Source organism: Notolepis coatsorum (genome assembly GCF_963971535.1).
Source record: "Notolepis coatsorum genome assembly, chromosome: 5".
NCBI lineage: Eukaryota > Metazoa > Chordata > Actinopteri > Aulopiformes > Paralepididae > Notolepis > Notolepis coatsorum.
Window position 1 is genome coordinate 132,285,243 of NC_140169.1, and position 18,344 is coordinate 132,303,586.

Here is an 18,344-nt window from a genome sequence, read left to right on the forward strand (position 1 = left end):
TCACTCACTCACTCACTCACTCACTCACTCACTCACTCACTCACTCACTCACTCACTCACTCACTCACTCACTCACTCACTCACTCACTCACTCACTCACTCACTCACTCACTCACTCACTCAACTCACTCACTCACTCAACTCACTCACTCTGCATCATACTGATATTATCTGGTTGGTCTTGTATAAGAGCTGACTCTTCCCATCTCTATGCATGTGTTCCAATTGGACAGTATTAGGTATATATTTTTCAATATTCAGTGAGGTTCCAGAAGGTATAGGAAAAAAGGAGAAAAAAGAAAAGAAAGGTTAATTGCTGCTAAACAGTGATCTTTAGAAGTAAATTATCTATACGTTAAAGTGACTGACAATGTGTATTTTTATTATTATTATATTTTTCTATTTTTACTATTAATTAATCATGTTCTGGAGTGTAGACAGAGCAAAGTGAGACCACAGACACTTGGACGCGAAGCACCTTTGCTGCTCTATAGCCTCAAATGGTCTGGTGAGACACAACACAGAGCGGTGAAGGTGAGTGCTGCGTTGAAGCGCTGATGGTCTCAATTTGCTCCCTACAAGCTCCAGAACTTGATTCATAAAAAAAAGTACAACAATAAAAAAGACACATTGCTTTACAACGGTGGTAAAAACAGAAATGATAAGTGGTGAAAAATAATGTAAAACTATTTTGCCCATGGACAACCTATCTGTAAGCAATATATGTTGGGCACCAAACTGATTCCAGTTGACATAAATAAATGGCCATGTAATGTGTGGAGTGTATAGTTTCTAGTTGCATTGATTGAATTAAATGTAAACTGACCCCAACCCTTCTGTGGGGTGTATATTCAATAGGTTTAGGCATAACCTCTTTGATTGATTGATTGATTGATTGATTGATTGATTGATTGATTGATTGAAAACGTTATTAACAGATTGCAGAATGGGTACAATACAGTACGGCTCAATACACACAATTTAAAGGGATGCAGACCAGAGAAAGACTTTCGTCTTGTTTACATCAGGGTCCCCCATTTTCAATTAATCGGGACATATGACATACATGATACATGACATACAGATAACCTCTCTGGATTGGAATGCACCTCTGCGCGCAGTCCATCTCCACTTCGCTCTTCTTCCTTAATTCACATGTAGAGACTTTTGATTGGTTGCCAATGACATCATCCCCTCCTCGTACATGGGACTGAACGCCGCTCGGCCCACAGACAGTAGACCCAGAGCGAGACCCCTCCCACCGCTGGGCTGGCCTTCACTGTACAGAGCGTATCAATGTAATATTAATGAAGTCGTGTATTGGTTCATATTCGTGTCAATCCCAGAGCGCGACTTGTGTAGGTTGGCTGACCTTCTTCAATATTATTTCTGGGGAGCAGAGGGGTAAAAGTAAAATTGTTGCCGATGCTCAACACTGGGACGGACTGAATGGAGGCACCACTGCCAGCGAGCGTCAATATTATCCGTCTAGCATTAACCGCAAGGCACAAATATTTGTACCGAGACATGTGAGTAAACTTTTTTGTCTTAAATGAATCATTATCACTTTCGAGTATGCTGCACAAGTAGTTGTTGATAATAGTTAGGATTAACTGAGCCACTGCTCAGACCTATCGATGCTGCTGCTCAGACAGATCATTCATGGAATTGCACGTGATTGCATAATTGGTGGATAAAAATATCAAACGCATGATCAATTATTTAGCGTTTTTAAAGTAGGTCTACATTGGTTTTTTTTTCTCTCGCCACCGCTAATATCATAATTAAAGCATCCCATTGCGAACAAGTTTGCTGCCACTCACCACCGTGGCCACATTAAATGCAAGCATCACTAATTCTTTGCATGCATGGTTTGCGGTCAGAATTGTTTAGGGAGAGAGATTTAAGCTCATCTGATCATTCTCATCCGAAACCCATATCATATTCTCGGCACGTTCTCATGCCGGTTTCTTCAATGAATTTGCCATGAATGATTCCCCCCTTACTGAATCTGCAGCGCGCTGAACAGCTGGTAATGCCCAGAGAACAGGCATCGTTCGGTCGTTTGGCTGTTTCTACAACATGGCATAGATATACGGATGACATGTTATTTTGTTTTTAAGGCTCATGGCTCTTGGTAGGTTATTGATGAAAACGAACCACCCTCCTTTGGACCCCGAATGTTCCGTGTGTGATTTGGAGGGAGAGACCAAACTGCGGCGTATAGCGTTGATGCAGTATTTTATCTTTTTTTTTTGTCACAGTGATGTTGGCTACTGAGCCACTGCATGGAACAGAGTTGGCCAGAGATAGTTGGCATGGGGAATTCAGTGTCATCATACATGCACGTATGCTTTTGGAAGGTGGATATTGTTTGCATTCAAATTTGAGCCAGTTTCATCATGGTATGCATTGCTGTGTCTATTTCACTGTTATTAGTGGACAGTCTGTAATACCTGATTGTTCCCACCAACTGGGTGTTTCCCTTTAGGTGTTGACACTACTAATATTTGGTTACAGCAACCGTTTCTTCTAGTTTGCATGTTGATCAAACAGACGAAAAGGTTGCGTAGTAGTATCCTCTTGGCTTATTCATTCAAGTCCTGCACAGAATCAATTTATTTAGTTTTTAAGCAAAACTCCTCACGCCATTTTCTTTTTTGAACATTCCCCACGAATACATCACTATATGATCCCTGTGTGTGCATGTCTCCCCCAGCAGCAGCAGCTCTGGTCTGACCCTCTGCCTTCTCTCTCTCCACATGTGTCCTTTGCAGAGTGGCTGCTTGTTTGAGTTCTCCATAGACGCTCCCAGCTCTCAGCTTCCCCATGCCTCCGACTCCTCTCGACGACAGAATTGTGGTGGCGCTGCCAAGGCCAATCCGACCTCAGGAACTCCGACTGCGCCTGGACACCGGCTATCTGGACTCCATCACCACCACCACCAGCAGCAGCAGCAAGACTGTCGTCAGCAGCAGCACCACTGTGGTGAAGATCCGGGCGACCAACCTCACGTATATGCCCTCGTCCAACGGCTCCACGCGGTCGTTGTCGTGTGGCTGCAGCAGTGCCAGCTGCTGCTCCGTGAGCACGTATGAAAGGGACCCCCAGACCCAGACCCACAGCCTCAGCCAGGTGAGCGCCAGCAGCCCCAACCTCAGCTATGCCGGCCCCTCCGCCCCGATGGTCGGCAACCATGAGGCTCTAACGAGCGCCACCCCCAGCCTCACGCCCGGCCCGGCCAAGGCCCTGTCCGCCGTGCGGGTCCTCCATCCCAATGAGTTGGCCCGGCGCATGGCCCGCTGCCCCATGGGTCATCCCATGGGGCCCGTGCCGGTTGTCATCGACTGCCGGCCCTTCATGGAGTACAACAAGAGCCACATCCGGGGGGCCGTGCACATCAACTGCTCGGACAAGATCAGCCGACGGCGGCTGCAGCAGGGCAAGATCACCGTGCTGGACCTCATCTCCTGCCGCGAGGGCAAGGACTCCTATAAGGGCATATTCTCCAAAGAGATAGTGGTTTACGACGAGAGTACCGTCGACCCTTCCAGGGTGACCCCCTCCCAGCCGCTGCATGTGTTACTGGACTCACTACGGAGGGAGGGGAAGGACCCCCTCATCCTCAAAGGTAGGACTTCAGCAGGTATCTCCAAAACACCAAGTCATTGTGTCCATGTGGTGTCTTTTTCGCTGTCCGTGAAGCTTCTTTCAAATGTTCCCCACTGAGGAGAGAGTGTATGCGGCCGTGTTTTCAGACTCTGTTAAGCTCTGTTCAGATTCAAAGCACCTCTATAACCGGCACTGTCACCAACTCGCTCATTCATTCAATTCTTCACGGATGTTTTGCCACTCTGCCCCTAGTGGCGGCTCACAGGCACGGCACGGCACGGCACTTTGTGTAAGGCCAGGTCAATCTATGCATCTGTGACACTGTGTGTGTCCTTGTTAAGTTGAAAATCTCCGAACTTTTCTGACAGTCGCTGCTGTCATCATTGGCACCTCCCAGCGCTTTTATGTCAGTACAAGACGCTATGTGGACACAATGTATAGGATGCCTCCTTCTAGGAGATCAGCTGAAGGCTGAGGATTTTATATATTAAAAACATAGAAATCTGCGTTTTTAGAAGCTGAGTGCAGTATCTATGGCCTGTTGTGGATTTGATCTCCGTTGTCTTGCTTCTGATATCTGCGGTTCTGCGGTCAACTGAAATTGTCATGAAGATGGATACCTTTTCATGGTTTTAGATGTTGTGAGCTTACTGTACCTACTACATTGTGAGCCTGCTTGTATGTACTGAAGAAGACCAGTGAAGATCGGTCATATATACTAGACACTACTATACAATAGCACCAATGTAGAGTTATAGGAACTTCTGCCCTTTATCCAAGAGGTGTAGTCAGCAGTAAGCATAGCATGACGACACACGCTTGTGCACAGACTCGGGTGTACAACAGTACACATGCATTTAGTTCTCTCTCACTTGGCCCCCTCTCTGTGACACACGTGCACATGCACACACATTTGTTCTCTAGGTTTCTTTTATCCACTTTCTCTCTCTCTCTCTCTCTCGCACACGCACACGCACACGCACACACACACACACTACACTAACTCTGGTTTAGTATATAACATACTCCGAGTGCTTTGCAGGGAATTGGAAGCAGCTGTTGGTAAATAGGGAGCCTCGTTGTGTGTGTGTGTGTGTGTGTGTGTGTGTGTGTGTGTGTGTGTGTGTGTGTGTGTGTGTGTGTGTGTGTGTGTGTGTGTGTGTGTGTGTGTGTGTGTGTGTGTGTGTGTGTGTGTGTGTGTGTGTGTGTGTGTGTGTGTGTGTGTGTGTGTGTGTGTGTGTGTGTGTGTGTGTGTGTGTGTGTGTGAGAGAAGCGGGAGCAGCATGTTTGGTTGGGGGCTGTGAGTGTCACTGTCTGCTGCTGTGCTGTCTGCCTCCTAGACATGGTCTTGCAGTGGGATCATAGCACTTTTGATATCATCCCTTTTCCATACTCATACTCTTCACACTACTCATCTCCTCTTTTCCCTACTTCTCTCCTCTCCTCTCTTCTCCCTACTCCTCTCCTATCTCCTCTCCCCTCCTTTTGTTTGCACGTCTCCTACTCCTCTCCTCTATCCTCTGTACTTTGATGGAAGACACTCCTCTCAGTTCCCTCCTCCTTCATCTGTCTGTGTCTGTGGCTCAGTGCAGGGGTAGAAACAGAGCAGGCTGCAGGAGGAGAAACGGGGAGCAGGAGGAGAAACAGGGAGCAGGCTGCAGGAGGAGAAACGGGGAGCAGGAGGAGAAACAGGGAGCAGGCTGCAGGAGGAGAAACGGGGAGCAGGAGGAGAAACAGGGAGCAGGCTGCAGGAGGAGAAACGGGGAGCAGGAGGAGAAACAGGGAGCAGGCTGCAGGAGGAGAAACGGGGAGCAGGAGGAGAAACAGGGAGCAGGAGGAGAAACAGGGAGCAGGAGGAGAAACAGGGAGCAGGAGGAGAAACGGGGAGCAGGCTGCAGGAGGAGAAACAGGGAGCAGGCTGCAGGAGGAGAAACGGGGAGCAGGAGGAGAAACAGGGAGCAGGAGGAGAAACAGGGAGCAGGAGGAGAAACAGGGAGCAGGAGGAGAAACGGGGAGCAGGCTGCAGGAGGAGAAACAGGCTGCAGGAGGAGAAACAGGGAGCAGGAGGAGAAACAGGGAGCAGGAGGAGAAACAGGGAGCAGGAGGAGAAACGGGGAGCAGGCTGCAGGAGGAGAAACAGGGAGCAGGAGGAGAAACAGGGAGCAGGAGGAGAAACAGGGAGCAGGAGGAGAAACAGGGAGCAGGAGGAGAAACAGGGAGCAGGAGGAGAAACAGAGGAGGAGAAACAGGGAGCAGGAGGAGAAACAGGGAGCAGGAGGAGAAACAGGCTGCAGGAGGAGAAACAGGGAGCAGGAGGAGAAACAGGGAGCAGGAGGAGAAACAGGGAGCAGGAGGAGAAACAGGGAGCAGGCTGCAGGAGGAGAAACAGGGAGCAGGCTGCAGGAGGAGAAACAGGGAGCAGGAGGAGAAACAGGGAGCAGGCTGCAGGAGGAGAAACAGGCTGCAGGAGGAGAAACAGGGAGCAGGAGGAGAAACAGGGAGCAGGAGGAGAAACAGGGAGCAGGAGGAGAAACAGGGAGCAGGAGGAGAAACAGGGAGCAGGAGGAGAAACAGGGAGCAGGAGGAGAAACAGGGAGCAGGCTGCAGGAGGAGAAACAGGGAGCAGGAGGAGAAACAGGCTGCAGGAGGAGAAACAGGGAGCAGGAGGAGAAACAGGCTGCAGGAGGAGAAACAGGGAGCAGGAGGAGAAACAGGGAGCAGGAGGAGAAACAGGGAGCAGGAGGAGAAACAGCAGGATGCAGGAGGAGAAACAGGGAGCAGGAGGAGAAACAGGGAGCAGGCTGCAGGAGGAGAAACAGGGAGCAGGAGGAGAAACAGGGAGCAGGAGGAGAAACAGGGAGCAGGAGGAGAAACAGGGAGCAGGAGGAGAAACAGGGAGCAGGAGGAGAAACAGGGAGCAACAGGGAGCAGGAGGAGAAACAGGGAGCAGGAGGAGAAACAGGGAGCAGGCTGCAGGAGGAGAAACAGGGAGCAGGAGGAGAAACAGGGAGCAGGCTGCAGGAGGAGAAACAGGGAGCAGGAGGAGAAACAGGGAGCAGGCTGCAGCAGACTACCTTGGACTATTATCCCTGATTTAATTCTCCTGTAATGCAGGCTTGTGCTGCTGCTGTAGGAATCCAACGGTTCAGCCTTATTTCCATCAACCCTGAAAGTCCTGCAGATATATATGTTGGACTCTGTCGTAAGGCTGGCCGATATGTAGTAAGATATCACGATATTCAGAGGGCTTTTTCCCAATATATACAGGTGAAGCTCGATAAATTAGAATATCGTGGAAAAGTTATTTTATTTCCGTAATTCAATTCAAAAAGCGAAACTCTCTTAGATTATAGATTCATTGCACACAAAGTGAAATATTTCAAGCCTTTATTTGTTTTCATTTAGATGATTATGTCTTACAGCTCATGAAAGCCCAAAATTCTGTATCACCAATAAAATTTTTAAAATAGATGTATTTTTCTTTTGTATATAGAAATGTCGGCCTTCTGAAAAGTATGAATATGTTCACTCAGTACTTGGTTGGGGCTCCTTTTGCACAAATGACTGCATCAATACAGCGAAATATATAGACTTTTCCACGATATTCTAATTTATTGAGCTGCACCTGTATGTATATTCCACGATCAGTCCAATATGATACACATGACATGGGTTATCTAACATGTAATTCTCCATACCTAAGCAGATATTGTGGTATGTATATAAACATAAAACATAAAGTTTGGAAATTTGTGTTTGGTAGATTATTTTTCTGTTGTAACAATGCTTCTTGGCAATACATTTTATACAGTTGGAAAGCCTGTTTATTTACAATTGTGGGATGAGCAGCACAGCAGAGTATGTGAGTCGCGCCCATGAAAAATGTGACCAATCTTATTCAAACTGTTGCTATTGACTCTTGTTTATGGTGTTGTTTGGTGGATTAGATGATTGAAGTCTATCAGTAACAAGGAAGAAATGCGACATTATTGGCAATTTTACAATTTATTAATTGAACAAACAGTCAGGAGCCTCGGTAGCGTGTGGAAGAACCATACACAGCCACAACAGCCTGGCACCTCCTCAGAGATGGACCTCGATCGGACCTTTCTCCGCTGAGCTACGGTCACTTTTCCACACCTACCCCTACCACTGAGTGGCAATCCCATATCTCCAGTCTGGGGCCGAACTACATCCTCCAAGATGACAACGCTCGCCCCCACAAAGCGGGTTGTATCGGAGACCACCTGAATTTGGCCTGCCAACAGTCCTGACCTCAACCCAATTGAACACTTGTGGGATGGGATCAGCTTAGGCGTGCTATTCGTGCTATAGGGTGACCAACACAACCTGAACCATGTTGGCTGACTTGAGAGGTGCGACAAATCCTGGTTGAGGAGTGGAATGCCATCCCACAGCAGTGTGTGACCACACTGGTGTCCAGCATGAGGAGGTGCCAGGCTCTTGTGGCTGTGTATGGTTCTTCCACACGCTACTGAGGCTCCTGACTGTTGTTTGTTCAATTAATAAATTGTAAAATTGCCAATATGTCTTGTTTCTTCCTTGTTAATGATAGATTTCAATCATCCAATCCACCAAACAACACCGAACAAGAGTCGATAGCAACAGCAGAATAAGCTGTTTGAATAAGATTTGTCAAATTTTTCATGGGCACGACCCATATTACTCAGCTGTGCTGCTCATCCCACAAATCCATGGTCCTTACAAATGGGGCACCATTTAAAAGGTAAATAAACAGGCTTTTCAACTGTATAAAATGTATTGCCAAGAAGCATCGTTACAACAGAGAAATAATCTACCAACACAAATGTCCAAACTTTATGTTTTATGTTTATATATATACCATAATATACGCTTATATGGAGAATTACATGTTAGATAATCCATTTTATGTGTATCATATTTGACTGATTGTTAGCCTAATGGGAAGTGCAATACATTATCAAAATGAAACGGAAAATCTCGAATGAATAGTTACTGTTAGTGTTAGTCATTTAGACAGCGAAATCGTGTATCATAATAATTCACAATGTAAAATAAAACACGATGTGATAACATGCTCATAGACAGGAATACATGCTGATGGATACACAGCCCAGGCCCTATACTGTATCTACTGGTCTCTGCCACGACGCAGAGCAGGAAGGGGTTTGGATGTTGTCATGTTACTAATATACTATGAGCGTCATTTATAAAGCTAGGCGTCATTTATTCAGGAGGATCTTCGTGATGAACTGAATCATGTGCAATTCTTGTCTTGATTATAATTGGAACATTGTGACGATGATTGAAAATGTCATTTGAACGGTAATCTGTCATTTATTTGATTAAGATTGACAAAAATATTTATTCGTAGTGGGCCAAGGAATCAGGGTGGCTTCGTAATAATAATGATGATAACAACAACAATGATAATAAATTATATGTTTTTAACCTATGGATGAAGACAAAATGCTACGACACACTTTACTGTAGAATACCCATGGCAAATTTACCAAATCCTCACCAAACTCATATTCCATGATCGGTTGACGGCATCATTGGGTTTTGTTCTCGTAGTTCCTTTACACGAAAACATTGTGATGTTAGGCCATGACTCATGGTGATAATGTTGCGGTATGACATTTTCTATACCTGAAAACATTAGCTCCCATTCTCAGACACCGACAGCATGAGTTTAGTAACGTCTTGTCAGAAGTGTCATAAACTAACGTCTGTTACTGTATGTAGACACTGAAGGTTTATGGGTGGAAACAGTGCACATGCCTATCTGGCTTGAGAAGCCCTTGTGAGAGGAGAGACAATGAGGGAGAGATAATGAGGGAGAGAGAGAGAGAGAGAGAGACTTGGTGGTCTTTCCCCTTTTGTGAGTTTAGTCAGAGATAATGACAGACCGTCACACTCCACAGATCTCATCTCGGGCACAATATGCTGTTTCTGGAGATTCTGCTCTTCTCACTCTTCTATGAAAAGAGGGTATTTATCAATTGAACGCATCCTAAGTAGGACGATGCAGGCTCAGTATGACCAAGAATAGGGGACATTTTCCACAGCTTGCGTAGAGTTCGCTTATAGCCTCGACTGTGTTGTGCTGTTGATGCGACCGCCAAACATAGCTTAACTGAGTCTGTGTGCTACACGCAGGGGAGGACGTACAAGCAGGGCATTCTGGGTACTAGACGGTACATTGTGGCTGAAGATGTACATTAGTTTCTCGGTTAACAGAAGAAGAACATGGGCCTATGGCATCATTAGTCATCTTCTTGACTGATGAGTTTGTATTCAATGTCTCTTTAAACCAAGAGAAGGAAAGTATAATTTAAGAGGGTTATGTATTCTTAAAACATGTAAAAAAGTAAGAACTAATGTAAAAGCTAGATGTGTTTAAATTTTGGGAGTTAAACTATGGAATAACCTTAGTGACGGGTTGAAGTTGTGTACTTCTCAGGGGAGATAAAAAAAAGCCTTAAAAAATAAAATAATTCAGGAGTACAGTTTTGAGTAAAACAGCAAACATTTCTTTTTCAAAAAATATATCTTGCAGCATATTTAATTTTTTTCTTCTTTATATAAAAAATATATTTAGTTTTTAAGAATTGTAAAGGATAGGCAAAAATAAGCAACTGCTTCAGCCTATTACTTTTTTCGGTGATTGAGTTTGGATTTTTTTTTATCCATTTTTTCTCCCCATTTTTCATTTTTTCTCCCATCCCAATTTCGTATTTCCAATTCTTCCCTCCCCTGTCTTGAACGTTGCTAGACTATGCCTCCCACTGGTCGGCTGTAGTGATGATAGAAGCCTTGCATCACCGTGTCCCCTCCGGTACACGAGGAGGCAGCCTGTCGCATCTTTTCGCCGCAGCAGCTCGAACTCTGAGTGGCGAGGAGTAACGCGTGGGAGGCTCACGCTGCCCCCGCTACTTCCTGTTTCCTCTGCACCGGCGTCACCTAACCGACCTGTAGGAGTCGCTGTCCACAACGTCCAATCCCCACCCACCGGCTTTCCCACCCTCTAACACTTGCCAATTGTGTTAGTATGACGGCCGGCCAAGCCGGTAGCAACGCCGAGAGCTGGGCTCGATACCAGCATCTCCTGCGTTGGTGGCGAGCGCCTTGCCCACTGCGCCACTCAGCCGCCTAGTTTGGATTTTGTGTGTGAGCTTACTTTGAATATCATTATGTACATTTGTGATTCTTTTTCTTTTTCTTTTTGTAAGTCCACACAAGTGTGTTTTTGATTTGTTGTAAACAAAGACCGAAAATAAACTATTCATTCATTCAAGTACAACAAGCCCTGGGTGTGTTATCACAAGGTGACGATGGACCAACTACTAACACTACTAAGACGTGCTTTAAATCTTGTGGTGTTAAGCGCCACAAAATAACCGCGAAGGACTTCTGTTCTGTTATTTACTGTAGTGTAGGCAAATGATCACAATGACACATCTCACTAGAGAAAAATGGGAGTAACGTCAAGCAGCTAACTTGTTTAATCGGGGGCATCAGTGTTTTATGACACTCTTACAATATACACACACTAGTTGACAGGAGATCCCCACCTGCCCGGTTGCCATAGAGAAGCTCTGTGCGGCCATACAATGACCTCACTTGGCATGACGTCAACTCTTGTAATGCGAACAATACATGAACTGATACTCCCCCACTAAGCCAGCAGTGGGGGGAGACGGGGGGGGGGGGGTGGGCTGATGGCGTAATGGCAACAGGTGCGAAGTTAACCCGCCTGCATTTGACTGACACCATGTCTGCCCCATGGCGTATGTGTGTGTTAACATTATGGGATTGTTATATGCAGATGTCCAGCGATATACATACCGGTACATGTTTTATGTAAAACACGTTATGATATCATATTCATTTACCTTGTGAAAAGAAAGAGTGATCGCTACGCGGGCAGGGACGGTACATTGTTGAAGATCCGCTTCGCCTTGCGGATGCTTTGGCCATTTCTCACTCTCCAAAATGGTGGCTACTCCTTGGGTGATCCACCCCCGCAGACATACTGTACAGTGCATGCAAAGTGAAACAGTGCAAATCCCTCCATACTGATGCGATATCCAAATGGAGACATTCAAATTACATCCAAATGTAATGGCTTAGCCCGTTGGGGGCTCACAGTCTTCTATATGTCTCAGGGTCATAAAGCTCTTTTGTGATTGACTCGCCTGTTACCGTTGCCTTTATCAGATTGATCATGCAAAACCTATTATCCTACACTTTTAACATAGTTAAAAGAACAGAGGAAGATGAGATAAAGAAACTATTAGACAGCACTGTATTTTGACCGTTTTCCTTATTCCAATTGGCTCATTTCATCTCCTTCCAGACCTTAACCCTTTCACTACCACACTACAGAAGGTTAACCCTTTCACTACCACACTACAGACGGTTAACCGTCTGTAGTGTGGTAGTGAAAAGGTTAACCTTCTGTAGTGTGGTTGTGAAAGGGTTAACCCTTTGCCATGTGGTAGTTAAAGGGTTAACCTTCTGTATTGTCGCAGTGAAAGGGTTAACCCTTTGGTAGTGTGGTAGTGAAAGGGTTAAAAAAAAAACATGAACCAAAGAAAGCGCCAGCAGCAGCACCACAGTAATTGTTATGCGCTCACACATCCTGGTGTCGTTTGTCGTCTTGTGTTCCCCAGGAGGCCTTAGTTGCTTCAGGCAGATCCACCAGAACCTGTGCGACCACTCCCTCCACCTGCACGAGGCCCTGGACGCCAGCGGAGCCGCCGGCCTGACTGGGCCACTACCTCACTCCCTGCCCTCCACCCCGGACATCGAGAACGCCGAGCTGACGCCCATCCTGCCCTTCCTCTACCTGGGGAACGAGCACGACGCCCACGACGCCGGCCAGCTGCAGCGCGCCAACATCGGCTACGTCCTGAACGTCACCACCCACCTGCCCCTCTACCACTACGACACGGGGCTCTTCAACTACAAGCGCCTGCCCGCCACCGACAGCAACAAGCAGAACCTGCGGCAGTACTTTGAGGAGGCGTTCGAGTTCATCGGTATGAAAAGTAACAACCGTAGTATAGCTTCAAAGAACACGCCAACATTTTGGGAAATTAGCTTATCGTCTTTTCCAGAGAGAGAGAGAGACGAAGAAGAAGATAGATACCAGTTTCCTCTCTGTGCGTTCAGTAGAAAGCTATCTGGCTGCATGCTAGCCTATCTTAGCACAATGAATGGAAGCGGACATGGCCGGTTAGCCTAGGCATTGTCCAACTAACACCTCTCCCGAATGCTAACCGGCCATGTCCGCTTCCATTCATTGAGCTAAACTAATTTCCCAAGATGTTGGCGTGTTCCTTTAAACTGCGGTAGTGTGTGTATGTGTGTGTGTGTGGGGGGGGGGGTCACATTTCACATGATAGATTGTTTTATTCTTCTCTTTTTTTTCTATTTATTTGAGCAGGTTGCAGTTGATGCATTTTCAAATGGCTGCTGCTCAGATTTGAAATGATGGATCTTTGAGATGCACAGTCGGCACAATCGAAGTCCTCGTTACACTGGAATGTTCAGTGGCAAATGTGTTTAGGTGTTTGTATGATATTTAAGGCCGTCCTCGACTGAAGAAATCGGTCGTCGATTCGTTGATTTAATCGAGGACTCCCTTTCATCGCGGCAAAATAAAGCACAGGAAACGACTAATTGAAGTCTCGGTCGACTAAGCCCTAATGATTTTTAAAGCGTACATTATTTTATAATATATATTGTGACGAGCCTGGTGGTGTTCAGGCTCGATACAGTCCAAAACAAACAAATTCAATTTCCACACAAGCACAGTTTCAATAAATAAAATATATTTATTGATTAATAGCACAAAAGTCCGATGGGCAATTAGAGTAGTCGAAAAACAGTCCAGGGTCAAAACACGTATCAGGCTCTCGTACAAAAAGGGAATGTTCAATACTCGGGGTTTGTCGTCCGGTCCAGGGTCAATTTCACAAGGGGGTATCTCAGCCAGTCCAGGGTCCAGTACCACGAACACCTTCTCGTTATTACCTCTCCTCTCAACTACCTCTCACCTCACAAACTCCGTATCACACTCTCTCTGCTCCTTCCTCACCTCCACTCCCCCTTTCTCTGTGTGTGGGATGTGGGTGATCACGTGGTGCACAGGTGTGTTCCATCAGTCCTAATCAACTCCCTAATTAACTCTCCTCTGCCCATGGCAGTAGTATCTCCCTTCCTCCACGTAGCCATGGGATGGGGGATGATATCTGCCACAATATATAATATTATAATATAATATAATTATTTTATAATAGATATGAAATATGAATATAATATATATGTTGTTCCCACCCACAGAAGAAGCACAGCAAGCGGGTATGGGCCTCCTCATCCACTGCCAGGCAGGCGTGTCCCGTTCGGCCACCATCGTCATCGCCTACCTGATGAAGCACACCTGGATGACCATGACAGACGCCTACAAGTTTGTCAAAACCAGGAGGCCCATAATCTCCCCCAACCTTAACTTCATGGGGCAGCTCCTGGAGTTCGAGGAGGACCTCAACAACGGCGTCACGCCGCGCATCCTCACGCCCAAGCTGGTTGGCGTGGAGACCGTCGTCTGAGTGACAAAAAACTACAACAAAGACTCCACATGCACTCTACTCACAGACACACACACACACACACACACACACACATACATACACACGCATACTGTTTGAGAGGGACTGGGCTACTCGTACTTATACGGAGCGAGAGAGAGAGAGAGGAGTCTTGTTTGAGAATCTCCTCTTGGTCTTCGGGGGACTTTCTCCAGGAGTGCCAAAGCCCTGGGTCACTGGTGATGAGAAATGCCAAAAATCCCACTGTCCGGACCTGGCTGACGTCCCGGACGAGTGGACATGTTTTAGAGAGGGGGGGGGTGGCGGTCAGTCGGAAGTAGCCCGTTCATGGCCACCAAGGAGTGAACTCGAGGGAAGGGAAATAGATTAACTGTTCTGGAAAACAAGATGTTCCGTGGAGAGCAGTTGCAGCAGGAGTGAGACTCTTCGGAGGCTGTGGCTCACATTGTGCCGCACAGTTTCTATCGCAGACTCGGGCTGAGCTGGCCGCGGCAGTGCCTGTCAAAAAAAGAAAAAAACAAGGACTTGTTTGGTGTGTTAATGTTCTTGTTCTATTTTTATACGCTGGGGTTTATGGGGGTGACCATGACAAGCCCAGAGTGGCTTACTGTGCAATAATTTCAGAATGGAATGCAACCAAGAGCTTGATCTTATATGTATATATTGGTAATGATTATAAAAAAGAAAAACATTTCCAGCTCTGCTGAAATAACATTTTTGATGTTGCTGTTATTGCTGTTGTTCAGTTTTATGTTTCTGCCACATACAATTTATGCCATAATATCTGGCACGGAAGTACAGTATATGACGGGGGGGGGGGGTGCAGGTATGTTGTTTTTTTGGGGCCCTGCTTATTGGCGTGTGTCAGTCTTCTATGTGTATTGTTTTCCTATTGTTTACTCTTCAGAAATACATGGAACCACAGAGTAATTTCGTCTTGTGTTTTTTCTTTTCTTTCTCCACTCTCACAGTTTTTTCTTTTCCATCGCTTCCACCTTCACGCCAAACCACACGCTATTCCAGCGGTACATTTTCATTAGACGGCCATAAGTGCCTCGTAATTCATGACTACTAGAAGGCAGAGAGAGAGAGACACAGTGAGCCAGTGGTAGGGCTGGGCGATATGACCAAAAACGTTATCGCGATAAAATTATAAAATTTTCATATAATTCTATATCGATAATTATCGTCGATATAATGTCTGTCAAGTTTAATTAACTTCTAATATGCTGCTGCGAATGTCTCAAGTCGAGTTGATGTCGTCATCAGTCCGCGCACGTTAACAGTTAGCCGACAAGCGGAGTATCTCATGACAATAAATATGACACTAAAATACTCTCTTCCGCCACAATATATTGAAACGACGTCCACTCCCACACTACTATAAACGTGGCCTCAGAATTAAAAACACACACATACTCGGCACGTAAATATATAAAACAGTGCCGTGCAAGCTAGGTATCCTAGCCAGCCTGTTGCTTCTAAGCTGTGAATTCCACGACAATGTGCTAAATATGACACTAAAATACTCTCTTTCGCCACAATATATTGAAACGACGTCCACTGTATACCCCACACTACTTAAACGTGGCCTCAGAATTCAAAACACACACATACTCGGCACGTAAATATATAAAACAACGCCGTGCAAGCTAATTAGCCTAGCAAGCCTTGTTGTTGAGTGAGTCCTAGTACCTCTGGGTCTCCTTCCGGATCTCGTTCGCTCTCGGCCATCTCCTTCACTGATTGGTTGTTAGCTGTTGTGCGTATGCACGTCACGTCATCACGTAACGTTGGTTGTTGTTAGTGAGTGTGGTGAGCCGAGGCTGAACGGAGCCAAGCTTGGAAATCGATATATCGAAACTTTGCGACCACGTTTCATGTTTATTTCGAGGAAATAATTTATCGCGATAGTTATCGTTATCGTTTTATCGCCCAGCCCTAGCCAGTGGTTATTCCTAATCACTGGATCTGTTGAGAGGATATTTCGCTTCCCGCTGCAGTCGTCTCCTCCATTCTTTGTGGCACCGACGTTCATCCTTAACAACTCATCCCTCTTGTAATATACTGTAACGTTTCCTTTGGTTGTGATTTGTCCTGATATAGTCACTGTATGCGTGGTGTGTTGCCACATTCACCCTGGAGTGTTCAGCCATGATCTACTTTCGTCACAAGGTATAGCACGGGTCCGTGAGTCGAGGCGCAGGCTCCAAGCGAAACCCACGTTCCCAGGGTCCTGGTTAAATGTCAGTGCTGTGGTCGTCTAGGACTCTCGCCCCGCTCTAATCTAGAAACCGTGTGTCCTTCTGACGCTAAACTATAGTTAAGTGGGCTCTCTTGCCTTGCGTAGGTGAGCACACTGCTGTCAATTCTAGTGCCTCTATCGATGCCTTAATTCATGTGTCACCACTGGACCGGTGCATGGTAGACCCAGACGACTAATAGTGGAAGCAGACAGGAGTCAAAAGCAGGAGCCCCCAAAAAAGATGCAAAATCCCCTTCAGCAGTCTCTGTGTACCGGTTACACACAAACAACAACACTGTTTTGCACAATTCACATGACACAGCCTTTCTATGACTGCTTCCTGGACACTAGATTGGAATGTGGATTCCCAGTGTGTTCCGTTCAAAGATACCTCGAGCACGACAACATATCATTGGACTCTGATCCGTCGATGGTATTTGAGATATTAGTTTCACGGTGTAGTCAAAGGTTATATATGCAAAGTATTTTTCTCCGGTCTATATGAAGTACTGTCACCTTTCACCCCCCAAAAAAAACATGATCGCACTGCGAACCTCCCCCGCGCCCCCCGTCTTATTAGGTATCTTAAAGGAACACGCCAACTTTTGGGGAAATTACCTTATTTGCCATCTACCCTGGAGTTAAACAAGCAGATACATACCCTTTTCTTCTCTGTGCATGCATTAGGCTTAGGGAACAGCCGCACCATTAGCCTAGCTTAGCGCCATTCACTGGAAGTAGGTGTGCCAGAGTAGCCTAGTTCCCAACAGTCACGAAATACACTCCAAAACTTTCCTATAAACATGTGACCTGTGTATTTACCATGTGAAAGAAATAAAGAATTGGACATTTTAGTTTTCTAAGCAGATACTCTGAACTATTTTTTGCCTAACCACTGCTGCCTGGGCAAAGTGATTTCATCACCGCAAAAGCCCTGTTGTTTTTTAAAACAGGGCTTTTGAGGTGATGAAATCACTGCGCCCAGGCAGCAGTGGTTCGGCAAAAGATATTTCCGAGTATATATCTGCTTAGAAAATGTCAAATGATTTATTTTTATTTCTCCATGTGGTAAATACATAGGTCACAACATGTTTACAGGAATGTTTTGGAGTGTATTTCGTGACTGTTGGGAACTAGGCTACACTGGCACACCTACTTCCAGTGAATGCCGCTAAGCTAGGTTAACGGTGCGGCTGTTCCCTAAGCCTAATGCATGCACAGAGAAGAAAATGGTATGTATCTGCTTGTCTAACTCCAGGGTAGATGGCAAATAAGAATATTTACCCAAAAGTTGGCGTGTTCCTTTAGGCTTATATTAAAATCTTATTTTCAGAAAACAAGTGAAAGAAATCTGCCAATGGGGTGAAAAAAAACATCCGACTGAACTAGTTTCAAGAGATTTTGTGACTATATTTTTAAATAACTTCATTCTGCTTATTTTCAGATGATTCTTAGTTAAGTCTCGCTCCATTCGCATTTCTTTTCACTCGTTTTAAGATGCTGATTTTGCAAGAATCAATGCGACATTAAAAGACTTGTTAATATGGGGACTTTTGACGTGCTTGATGATGGTTGGGTCACCATGCTCGCTTCCTTTTAAAGGGGCACTTCACCAAAAAAACGATGCTGATTTATTTTGCACATCATTTCACATATATCCAAAAACTCGAAACATTAATTTAGCTTGACTGTTACTGAAAGTAAACGAGTTTGAATATGGCCACCACAAGTGATGTAGTCGGGGACATTGAATCCTTGTCTTGTGTTAATTACAACTCAATGGAATTATTAGGTAGCAGTCCCTATAAGACAAGGTGTTGCTATTTTTTCCATTTACATCAGTCAAACTAAATGAGTTTTTCGAT

The 18,344-nt window shown here is 45.6% G+C and overlaps 1 protein-coding gene across 1 annotated transcript; it reads left to right on the forward strand.

Moving 5' to 3' along the window:
* Window positions 1–1,404: 1,404 nt before the first annotated feature.
* On the forward strand, window positions 1,405–15,023 carry dusp10 (dual specificity phosphatase 10). Its single transcript, XM_084313893.1, has 4 exons — window positions 1,405–1,529; window positions 2,778–3,631; window positions 12,294–12,662; window positions 13,969–15,023. Exons 2-4 carry the CDS (start codon window positions 2,830–2,832, stop codon window positions 14,232–14,234), a joined length of 1,437 nt encoding a protein of 478 aa, XP_084170019.1. The 5' UTR covers window positions 1,405–1,529; window positions 2,778–2,829; the 3' UTR covers window positions 14,235–15,023.
* Window positions 15,024–18,344: the final 3,321 nt, after the last annotated feature.

Coding starts and splice junctions, on each gene's coding strand:
- dusp10 (XM_084313893.1), top strand. CDS start 2,830: ATGCCTCCGACTCCTCTCGACGACAGAATTGTGGTGGCGCTGCCAAGG. Junction 3,632..12,293: donor GGACCCCCTCATCCTCAAAG/GTAGGACTTCAG, acceptor TGTGTTCCCCAG/GAGGCCTTAGTTGCTTCAGG. Junction 12,663..13,968: donor GGAGGCGTTCGAGTTCATCG/GTATGAAAAGTA, acceptor TCCCACCCACAG/AAGAAGCACAGCAAGCGGGT.